This window comes from Bombina bombina, chromosome 11 (genome assembly GCF_027579735.1).
Source record: "Bombina bombina isolate aBomBom1 chromosome 11, aBomBom1.pri, whole genome shotgun sequence".
Taxonomy (NCBI): Eukaryota; Metazoa; Chordata; class Amphibia; order Anura; family Bombinatoridae; genus Bombina; species Bombina bombina.
This window is the reverse complement of record NC_069509.1, coordinates 60265628-60277961: the sequence shown is the minus strand read 5'-3', so window position 1 is coordinate 60277961 and position 12334 is coordinate 60265628. Positions and strand designations below refer to the sequence as shown.

General features: G+C 40.8%; 1 protein-coding gene across 1 annotated transcript in view; it reads right to left on the bottom strand.

Moving 5' to 3' along the window:
• NHERF2 (NHERF family PDZ scaffold protein 2) overlaps positions 1-12334 on the bottom strand; it is a 222582-nt gene that overhangs the window by 53266 nt on the left and 156982 nt on the right. The window contains exon 3 of the mRNA XM_053694348.1: positions 9957-10136. Within this exon, the coding sequence (XP_053550323.1) occupies positions 9957-10136 (180 nt within the window). The remainder of the gene's footprint in view (positions 1-9956; positions 10137-12334) is intronic.

Below are 12334 nucleotides of genomic sequence, written 5' to 3'. Positions count from 1 at the left end.
GCCACAGTAGTGCCATTGTAAACCTTTGTAGTTTAGAATATTATTATCTTTGTTGAACAGCTTTAACTTAACGGTACAGTAAAGTCAAAATTAAAGGGACAAAATAGTGTAAAAAATATTGTTCCCTTATAGGATCAGTAAACACAGTAGATTTGCATAAACAACAAATGCATGATAAAAAGACAATTCAATAGCATTTAGTCTCAATTTTAAATGAGAAGTAGATTTTTTTCTGACAAATTTCAGTTATGTCTATTTCCACTTCCCCTGCATCATGTGACCGTCATCAGCCAATCACAAATGCATATACGTATTGTCGCGGATACTGGGCTGCAGGGGTTAAACCTCCACCCCTCCTACTACCTCACCCCCTCCTGTTTCTAAGCGGATTTGGGCTATTTGGGAGCCACCACAATCTCCCAGACCTTGGATTTACTTTGTTTATGGGTTACACATCATCAGAAAAGAACTGGTCCCTGACCGCCCAGTCCCTATCCGGCCGACTGGGCCCCTGGAACTGCTGGTCAGCGACATCGTCCCGCATATTTGGTGTCCCTTACCCCAGGTCGCTCCAGCGGCCCTTTGTCCCAGAGCTCCGCTCATTCGGGAATTGGTACCCCTTGGGGAGGGCAAGAGGTGGAGTGATTGCCGGAGGGGAGCTCCCTTGGGAACCGGGGGTTCCGGACCCCTCTCTACAACCCCCACTCCCCAGTGGCCTTCCTGGTGTACGTTCAATCACCCATAGCTCTGGCCCACAGCCATGGATCATGTCACTTTTTGGACTGTAGCAGCTGGGGACCGAGGGCTTCCGAACGACACCCTGGAAGTGCCGTCGCTCCCCCAGGATCACCTCAGAACCACCATCCTTATACCGCTGGACACTATGGGACAATGGACTCTAGGGATGGCGCCAGCCTGTCTGGAGGGACGGGAATGGCGGGAGATTTAGGGGAACGATAAGGCTCTTATCTTGATGAGATTGCGCATATAAACTGTGTTTTCCCAATAAAAACAGTTCTGGTTTCACCTGAATGCTAGTCTGTCTAGTTATTTGGGTGGGCTCCTGCTATAATCACTCTTCTCCGCTACATAGCGGCAGGTTCCAGGTGTTGGAAAGATCCTTTGGTGGAGCTACCTAGTCGGGGTAGCTGGGTTCCGTCACACGTATAATACGTAAATTCTTGCACATGCTCAGTAGGAACTGGTGACTCAAAAGGTGTAAATGTAAAAAGACTGTGCACAATTTGTTAATGGAAGTAAATTGGAAAGTTATTTAAAATTGCTGCTCTATCTGAATCATGAAAGTGTAATTTTGACCCGAGTGTCCCTTTAATGTGTTTCCAATGGCTTGTTATACCAGCCGCAGAGAAAAAATGTAGAACGATATTGCTTCTTTAGGTTTATGTTTGTATAAGGAATAGCTGGTTTCATTATTTCATAAGGGTTGAGCTTGGAGATCATATCTCCTTATTTTATCACTTTCTGTACACACACATTATTCTTTATATATTATCTGTCTGTATACCAAAGCCCAATACTTCGGCCCTGATGATCACAGCATTGCCAGACCCATGAGAAATTGCCTTTTTTTAACGTTGCTAGTCTCACAATACGGTCTGGTGAAATATTTAAAATAAGTGGGCTGATCCTCTCTGTTACAGCAAGTGGGATAATAGGGATTGTAGTTTAACCCCTTAAGGACCAAGGACATGCTATGTACATCCTCAAAAAAACATAAATTATGCTTACCTGATAATTTAATTTCCATCTGTATGGGAAGAGTCCACAGCTGCATTCCTTACTTGTGGGAAATACTGAACCTGGCCACCAGGAGGAGGTAAAGTCACCCCAGCCAAAGGCTTAAATACCTCCCCCACTTCCTCATAACCCCAGTCATTCTGCCGAGGGAACAAAGAACAGTAGGAGAAATATCAGGGTGAGAAAGGTGTCAGAAGAAAAAAATTCAAATTTAGGGGCACCCATCGGAGAACATGGGCGGGAGCTGTGTAAATTATCAGGTAAGCATAATTTATGCTTTCCATCTTAATATGGGAAGAGTCCACAGCTGCATTCCTTACTTGTGGGAAACATATACCCAAGCTCTAGAGTACACGGAACGGGAGGGAAAAAAGAGAGGCGGACCCTAATCTGAGGGCACTACAGCCTGCAAAACCTCTCTCCCGAAGGCTGCTTCAGCAGAAGCAAAAACACCAAACTTGTAAAAATGTTGGAAAAAGTATGTAAGAAAAACCAGATAGCCGCCTTACAAATCTGATCCATAGAGGCCTCATTTTTGAAGGCCCAAGAGGAAACCACTGCTCTCGTAGAATGAGCCGTAATCCTCAGAGGAGGCTTATGTCCTGCCGTTTCTATGCTAAACGGATGACACTCCTCAGACAAAAAGATAAGGAAGTCGAAGAGGCCCTCCGACCCCTACTCTTTAAGGAAAAGAGAACAGAGAAAGAAGTTTGTCTAAATTCCTTTGTGGCCCGAAGATAGAACTTCAAGGCACAAACAACATCCAGAATACGTTGTAAATGTTCCTTTGACGAAGAAGGATTAGGACATAAGAAAGGAACCACAATCTCTTGATTGATGTTGCGAATTAACACAACTTTAGGAAGAAACCTAACTTGGTTCGAAAAACAGCCTTATCGGCATGAAAAGCCAGATAAGGAGGGATGCACTGCAAGGCTGCAATCACAGATACTCTACGTGCAGAAGCAATAGCCAGTAGAAAAGGAACCTTCCAAGACAACAATTTAATGTCCACTTCATACATAGGCTCCAACGGAACCCGTTGCAAAACCTTAAGGACAAGATTTAAACTCCAAGGAGGAGCCTTAGATATAAACACAGGTCTGATCCCAGCAGAGCCTAAACAAATGGCTGCAAATCTGGAAGCTCTGCAAACCTCTTGTGCAGTAACACAGACAGGGCCGAAAACTTGTCCCGTCAGGGGACTTAGCAGAAAAGCCCTTCTCCAGTTCATCCTGGAGAACAGAATAAGTAGGTCCTCCACACCTTATGATAGATGCAACGAGCAACCAGCTTACAAGCTTGAATGAGAGTAAAAATAACTCTCTCAGAAAACCCTCTCTTGGCTAGGACTAAGCGTTCAATTTCCACGCCGTCAGCCTCAGAGAATCTAGACATTGATGAACAAAGACCTTGGTCAGCAGATCCTTGCGATAAGGTAACTTTGACGGAGTAGATGATGACATCCCCACTAGATCCGCGAACCATATCCTTCTCGGCCAAGACGGAGCGGTCAGTATCACTGACGCCTGCTTGACTCGAGCCACTACACTAGGAAGTAGTGGAAATGGTCAGAAAGGATAAATCAGATTGAACCTCCAAGGCACTGCTAATTCATCTGTTAGCTCCGTCTGAGGATCCCTGTACCTCGACCCTATCTGGGTAGCTTGGTATTGAGACGTTATAAGATCTACCTCTTGCAAATCTCTGCAAACACTCGGGATAGAGAGACCATTCTCCCTGATGGAAGGAATGTCTGCTGAGGAAATCCTCTTTCCAGTTGTCCACAACCGGAATGTGGGTCACTGACAGCAAACAAATGTGGGTCTCCCCCACACCAGAATCTGAGATACTGCCTGTCACGAATATCTCAGGATTCGGCAGCTAAGGAGTTAACTTTGTGTAGCTTGAATTCAAAACAGTTATTTGTTTTTCAAGAAAAATTGTGACTTGTGTTTTCTTTGAAATGCCAGGAGCCTCCTAAATAGCTCCACCAAATGTTATTGTGTATGCATTGAGTCATAAAGCCACTCAAGCACTTAGTCCCAGAGATACACAGGCCCTTCGTCACAAAAACTGACCAGGTCACTGAAAGGACATTGGTATATTATGTACATATGTGTGTTAAAACTGTTATAACCTTAAATGAAGGTAAATATGACAACCTATGGCATATTTGATATCAAACCGATTCTCCCAATGAAACTAAAAGGTTCTAGATATGTAAATATAGAAATTGAGTTACCTAGCAGAACTTATAATGGATTGTATAATTTCAGGCAAGAAATTAGTCTATTGAAGGTCATAAAGACAGGGGGGTTTTCTTAGCCCGCCCAGGAGGGTGTGGTCAGGCAACTTGATCTCTGGAAAATGGTATAAGAATTTTATGTTTTAACAATAAGATTGTCATTCTTACAAGGGAGGCTGTGACAACACAGAGTAAGGACCCAATTGCTTCATGCCATCTCTCTGGTAACAGATTCCAAAGACTAGTACAGTGTAAGGTTTCTAATTTTCTTCTTTTTATTTTGAAAAAAACTGTTTGCGTGTGTAATTTTATTTGTAACAACTTGTTTATTAATAATGCATTGTGCATAATATTTTTGGCATAATAAATAATTCCTTTATTAAGTTTGGCCTTTGTCTAATAATTGAACCATGTTACTGAAAGAGACTGGAATATTAGAACTGTATAATTTAGGTTATTTTCTGCTAAATTGTATTTCTAGAGTTAATGTGTAAAGTCTGGGTTTTTTCTTAGGATTTTCCCTTTAATAAATTTTAAGTGGTGACAGTATTGGAGCTATAGGATTGATAGTTTATTGTGGGTGGCATTAAAAGGGAGTTTTGGGCATTTCTCTTACGTCTAGTACAGACTAGGTAGTGTGGTTAACCCTTGCACCCACTAAACTGAATCACAAGTTTGCCTGGTGTGGCTAGATTGTGACCTATTGGTGACAGTAAAAGGGGGCTGAAAACCCTTTCTGTGCCAAATAAGTGACTGGCGCAGGGTTGGATAACCTTGGTTCGTCACACTGCCCTCAACATTAGGGAGCTTCCCGTTCCCCCCTGATGGTTGATGTAAGCCACCAAGGATATATTGTTTGATTGGAATCTGATTAACTGAGATGAACCCAGCAGAGGCCAAGAGCATTGTATATTGCCCGAAGATCCAAAATAAGATCAGGAGGGAGCTTTACCTCCAGAGACCAGAGGCCCTGTGCCTTCCTGGCACCCCAAACAGCTCCCCATCCTGACAGACTCGCAACCGTAGTCACAATCACCCAGGATGGTCTTGAGACAGACATCCCTCAGGACAAGTGATCCGGACAAAACCACCAAGAGAGTGATTCTCCCGTTTGGTTGTCCAGAGAAATCTGTTGAGACAGATCCGAATCATCGCCGTTCCACTAGTTCAGCATGCGCAGTTGCAACAGTCTGAGGTGAAACCTGGCAAAGGATATGATGTCCAAGCCGGACACCATGAGACCAATCACCTCCATACACCGAGCCACAGATGGCCTTAAAGAGATCTGGAGGGCAAGACATGTTGAAACTAGCTTGCAACATCTCTGGTCTGTTAGAAATATACTCATGTCTATGGAGACTATTATAGTACTGACATACAAGAGAACTCTCTCTAGATTATCTGCCATCCATGGGATCGAAGAAGACAGAGTAGATATTCCAAATGGTCTACTCTTCGAAAAATTTCTTTACCTAGACCAAACGGAAGGACAATAAACTGGAAGTGCTGGTCCAGGAATGCAAAACTTAGGAACTGGAAGTGGTCTTTGAGGATTGGTACATGAAGGGAGCATCCTTCAGATCTATTGTGGTCATGAACTACCCCTCTCAAACGAGGGGAAGAGAGGACCTTATTGTCTCCATCTTAAACGAGGGGACATTTAAAAACCTGCTTAAGCACTTTAGGTCCAGAATTGGACGGAAAGTTCCCTCCTTCTAGGGACCAAGAAAGGTTTGAATAGTATCCCAAACCTCTCAATGCGATAGGCACTGGGACATTAACTTCTAGAGGACATATCCCGTACACACCCCAGAAAGGCTACCCTCCTTTCTGAAAGCAAAAAATATTCCAGCCTCCAAAATTCTTTAAAAGAACCTTTATTTCCACATGGGGTCCTCAGAAGAAAACATACAATGTTCAAGCCTATTGAAGGCTCTTAGTCATGTAGAATTATACATGACTAAGAGCCTTCAATAGGCTTGTAACATTGTATGTTTTCTTCTGAGGACCCCATGTGGAAATAAAGGTTATTTTAAAGAATTTTGGAGGCTGGAATATTTTTTGCTTTTGGATTGTACATTGGGACTTGGCAGGTCCTTTTAATCCATGCCCCACAAGGACTAGTGTGCTGTTTTCCAAATCCGGTTGAAACAAATATCCTGTATGTTGAAACATCCTTCTTAAGAGAGTTTCCATCTTTTATCCATGGGCTCTTCAAAACAAAGAACTATCCTCAAGCGGGATAGTAGTACGTTTAGCAAGGGTGACGATAACGCCATCCCATTTAGGGATGGAACCTCACAACTCCATTGAGAGTCCAGGACCGGGGACAATTTGTTAAAGGGAGAAGAGGGGGAAAAGGAATCCAATCCTGTCCCATTTATTCATAATAATGTTCGCCATCTAACAGGAGCAGGGAAGGATAAGGTACCACCCTGTCCACAAACTCTATCCAATTTAGGAATTAAAGGTTCATCAGGCCTTTTGGCCTCTAGGACCTCTGAATTCGCCAAAAACTTCCTTTAGAAGAAAGCGCAAATTCCTAAACTAAAGTCTGGTTCCTCTGCAGCCGGAGGTTTAGAGGCAGCAGACTCCAACCCAGAATGTTCATACTCTGAAGTATCAGAAAGAACTTCATCCTCGGATAACCCTCTGTTAAATCCAATAAATTATCTGATGTACTCTGGGAAGGAGTGCAATATGTAACCTTTTGCTTGCGCTTAGCAGGGCGATGTAAAGCATTAAAGGCCGCAGACACCGCCGTCTGAACTGCGCAGTAACGTCTGGTGAATAAGGCCCCCTCCAGATGGAGGATTAGCAATGCTACGGGAAAACTGCATGTGTAGAGATATAAGAATGTAGGGTATGTACCTCACTGGACGACAACTCCTCAGAGGTGGACGGCTCCATGGTATCAAACATGTTTGATATTATCACATTATCAAGGCATATGGAACATAATTGAGAGGGCGGAACTAAGGTCTCCTCACCATATAAACAGGAATTACTCATTAGGAATAGAGGGAGTGCCCTCTAAAGTAACAGAATCCTCCATCGCTAGTGTAATAATTGGAGAACTAGAGAAATAAAACATCTTATTTTATTAAAAAAAACTACACCCTTATACCCCAATGGCTGGGGCACTCACCACCTCCTATGACCCAGACAGTACAGAGATTTATGACTCCTCTCTGATAGACACCCGGTCAGGAAAAAGGAAATGAATCACATGGTGCACAATGCAGGACTGTCCCTGCTATGAGAAAGCGCGCCAAGCTTGTAAGCTGCATGGATCTCAAAGTGAAAGTGAAACCTGTATATTCCACAACAGCCTATGAGCCCATAACATCTCACACATAAAAGCAGCATAAAATCAAACAAACATATAAGATTATTCCCCCCCTGTTCAATAATCCCCCTAAGGAGATATTAACCCTTGATTCTATACAGATAAAAAGAGTCACACTGTGACCCTGTGTGTTATCATACATGTATAAAAAATGAAACGATCTTACCAGAATGTACGCCGTGGAACAGGAACACAGCCCTCCAAGTGTGACAGATAGTAGCATCTCTTCTGACATGGACTTGAGTGAAGAAAGCAGGCAGCGAAACTCGTCAACGCTGATTGCCTATTGAGCTGTTAATATGAGTCGGGATGGTTTCGCAGAAAGACTCACCCTGCATCTCTGGACTCTAACTTTCATCCATGCTCTCACTGAGAGGCTGACAGGACTACTTAAAACTCCAGTCCCATCTTGAAAAGTACTACCCTCCATAAGAGACTACTCCGAAATCTTCTAACACTTCTCTGCCAACCTCCTGTGACGAAAAGCAAAGAATGACTGGGGTTATGAGGAAGTGGGGGAGGTGTTTTTGCCTCCTCCTGGTGGCCAGGTTCAGTATCTCCCACAAGTAAGGAATGAAGCTGTGGACTCTTCCCATATTAAGATGGAAACAACAGTTAAGGACTAAGGACATACAGAGCATGTCCTAAGTGAAACTGGGTGCTGGAAGCGATCGTGAGAGCTTCCAGCTGCTCTCAGGGTATTGCAGCGATGCCTCGATATTGAGGCATCGTGCAATACACTTTAGGCACTCTGTGGCCCTCTCTGCATCGGCCAGTGATGGTGCCGATCATTAGTGGTGTGGGAGGGCTTGGAGGGAGGTGGGTAGACAGCCTACAGCCAGCACCTAAGATGGCGGTAAATAGGTAGAGGAGGGGGAGGGTTAGAGAGCTGTTTGGGGGGGCTCAGGGAGGTTGGATGGTAACCTTTTTATTTTTATACTGGCAGACTTTCTGCCAGTACTTAAGATAGGGGTTACCCCTTGGGGGGTGGGGGGAAGAGAGCTGTTTAAGAGTGGTCAGGGAAGGATCAGGGGGTGGGATGTGTCAGGTGGGAGGCTAATCTCTACACTAAAGCTAAAATTAAGCCTGCAAGCTACCTAATTAACCCCTTCATTGTTGGGCATAAAACAAGTGTGGTGTGCAGCGGCATTTAGCGGCCTTCTAATTACCAAAAAAGCAATGACAAAGCCATATATGTCTGCTATTTCTGAACAAAGAGGATCCCAGAGAAGCATTTACAACCATTTGTGTCATAATTGCACAAGCTGTTTGTAAATAATTTCAGTGAGAAAGTTAACAATTTTTCTTATTTGATCGCATTTGGCGGTGAAATGGTGGCATGAAATATACCAAAATGAGGCTAGATCAATACTTTGGGTTGTCTACTAAAAAAAATACAAACATGTCAAGGGATATTCAGGGATTCCTGACAGATATCAGTGTTACAATGTAACTATCGCTAATTTTGAGAAAAAAAATGGTTTGGAAATAGCAAAGTGCTACTTGTATTTATGGCCCTATAACTTGCAAAAAAAGCAAAGAACATGTAAACATTGGGTATTTCTAAACTCAGGACAAAATTTAGAAACTATTTAGCATGGGTGTTTTTTAGTGGTCGTAGATGTGTAACAGATTTTGGGGATTTTTCCTCATATTTTACAATTTTTTTTAGAGTAAATTATAAGATATGATGAAAATAATGGTATCTTTAGAAAGTCCATTTAATGGCGTGAAAAACGGTATATAATATATGTGGGTACAGTAAATGAGTAAGAGGAAAATTACAGCTAAACACAAACACCGCAGAAATGTAAAAATAGCCCTGGTCCTTAAGAACATTGAAAAATGGTCTGTTCACTAAGGGGTTAAGAAAACATCCGACAACAATGCCACTCATCTACAACCTTGGCGTAAACAACTTTCCAATTTACTTCTGTAATAAAATTGTCTTTGCTTCCTTGGTAACCTTTGTTGAAAAGCTAGAAGGTAACCTCAGGAGCGTGCACATGTTTGCAGCACTATATGGCAGCAGTTTTGCAATAAGGTTATACATTAGCAAGACCTCTAGATGGCAGCACTTTTTCATAATACAGTACCAGAAGCAAAAAGCATGAGCTATTGTATATCAAATATGCATATCTTACCCAGAATCCTCTTCCAGAATTTCTTCTAGGGAAAGACAAGTGGGGATATACCTATATATTGCCTATACGATAATTATATGGCTCTTACTTTCTTATCTCTACCATAAATTAATATATATATATATATATATATATACTGTATATAGATTGTAAGTTCCCACGGGAATAGGGCGCTCAATTCCCCCTGTATTTGTCTTATATTGAATTGTTTCACCATTGTACTTATATATGGACAGTGCTGCAGAATCTGTTGGCGCTTTATAAATAAAGAATAATATATATATATAATTTGTTTATTTATGCTTATGAGACAAAAACATTTTTTATTTTTTTTTATCAGAAGCCTTTTTTGTAAACAAATGTGTTAGGCAATAAAGCTTCTTGTCAGATCTGATATACTCTACTGTGCATTACAAATGAATAAAAACAGGGTCACACAGCCATATTTTGTACAAACCTCAACCAGTCGGTCCTGAGGTTTCAGACCAGCCTTGGCAGCTGGAGAACCTGGGTCAACAGATCTGATGAACTGGCCTGGCCGCGATTTCTCACTGTGTAGGTTAAACCCGTAACCATTAGATCCTTTCTTGAGGTGACAGAGCCGAGGACATCTCTGCGTTACCTGCCCATTGATATCCTGCAGAAATAAACAGCCAGATGTCAAATACTCTACTTATCACAAACACTCATGTAATTCCTATTTACAGAGCTTCCTTTTCTTGCATCTATGATTATTTGAATACTTCTTTTTAACTGCAGAGAAACTGTATCCACTTTATATTCTGCCTTATTATTTCTTATAATATAACTTTTGTTGAAAAGCTTTTAAAAATGGTATACTTAGAAATATATATATATAGTAGCCCTTTTTAAACACACTTTGCATAGCAAAATACCTTTTGCTGGGGCCACCATTGCCATTTTTCTACCTTTAAAAATGACTAAATGCTCCGACCCTATAACATTCTCTACAGTGCTGGCTTAGATCAGTGCCCCCAATCATTTACATATGTCCCTAATTTGTGACAACAAAGAAAACTAGGAACATTAAAAATTGACAATTAACACCTTATAATTACACAATTTAGAAAAGATTAACACTTTGTTTGCAGCAATTATTTTTAACTGTCACCACTTTTCTTGTTTGGAGGGGAAAATTCCGTTTTGTCTTTGGTAAAAACAGGGCTTTAACGTTCATTATTTAAAGGACCAGTAAATACAGTAGATTTGTATAATCAACACATGCAAGATAACAAGACAATGTTATAGCACTTAGTCTGAACTTCAAATGAGTAGTAGATGTTTTTCGAGCAAATTTCAAAATGATGTCTATTTCCACCACTCCTGTATCATGTGACAGCTATCAGCCAATCACAAATGCATACACGTACCATGTGACAGCCATCAGCCAATCACAAATGCATATATCCGTACCATATGACAGCCATCAGCCAATCACAAATGCATATACGTTTATTCTGTGAATTCTTGCAAATGCTCAGTAGGATAAAAAGACTGTGCACAATTTGTTAATAGAAGTAAATTGGAAAGTTGTTTAAAATTGCTGCTCTATCTGAATCATGAAAGTTAAATTTTGAATTGAGTGTCCCTTTAACAGAATATCCATTGCTTTGCTTCTGCAATGCATTGGGGACAGAGATGTAAAAAAAAGCTTAGGTGTGTAAAGCCTGCCATGTGATCTTTTCCTGAAATTTGATAGGACCCTAAATTCAAAATAAAACTTAAAGTGAATGTAAACTTTGACAAATGTGTGCCAAGTTTTAAAACAATCCTATTAAAAACAGAGGCACTTTCATTCATCAAAGTTTACATTTCAGCAGTTTGGTTAAAATACTTACATTTTCTTCTTGACAGCCGGAGCAGCGATACCCCACCTGCCGCTCGTCTCTTCATAGGTCAGATATGAAGAATCCGGCTTCCTCCAATCATGGCATGGCCTCAGGCAATGTTTGCTCTGGGGGAGTAAGCTGTGATTGGAGGAAGCCGGATTCTTCATTTCTGACATAAGAAGAGACGTGCAGCAGGCGGGGTAATCGCTGGTCCGACTGTCAAGAAGAAAAGGTAAGTATTTTAACCAAACTGCTGAAATGTATTCTTTGATGAATGAAAGTGCCCCTGTTTTTAAAAGGATTTTTAAAAACCCGGGCACACATTTGTCAAAGTTTACATTCACTTTTTTTTCTTAGTTCTCTTTGTATCTTTTGTTAAAAAGTAGCCCCAGGTGAGCTTAGTTATCTAATTGGTTAGGAGTCTGGAAATCAGAGCAATGTTATTTAAAAATAAGCAAAACTATCAATTTTATTTTTTAAACTGCTATATAAATGGATCATCTACAAAACATTTATGCAAAGAAAAATCTAGTGTATAATGTCCCTTTAACCCTATATATACTACCAGTAGACCTTGTAAGAATATATTTTGTATACAGATAGTTGTGCGTTTGCAATAAAAAAATGTAACAAACTGTTAACCTATAAAGACAGGAATACTTAAGAATGCACTTACGCACAAAGAAAATCGTTTGCCTCTAATGTTATGTTCAATAAAATTAAAATTTCACTTTTATTATTAATGTTTATAAAAAGATAGTAAGGAAAATATCTACTGCCCTGCTTACTCTTAAAAACACTACACCCTTCAAAACCATAACAATGATCAATTCTAAATAATAATATGTTGCTATTTAAATTGATAAAATAATGTATCTTCCAGGAAGAGCTAGAGGGAATTGGTGTTACAATAAACTTTTTTATTCAGTAATTATTATCCCCTAAACTATACACACCTTAAAGGGACATAAAACAGGTTGAGATC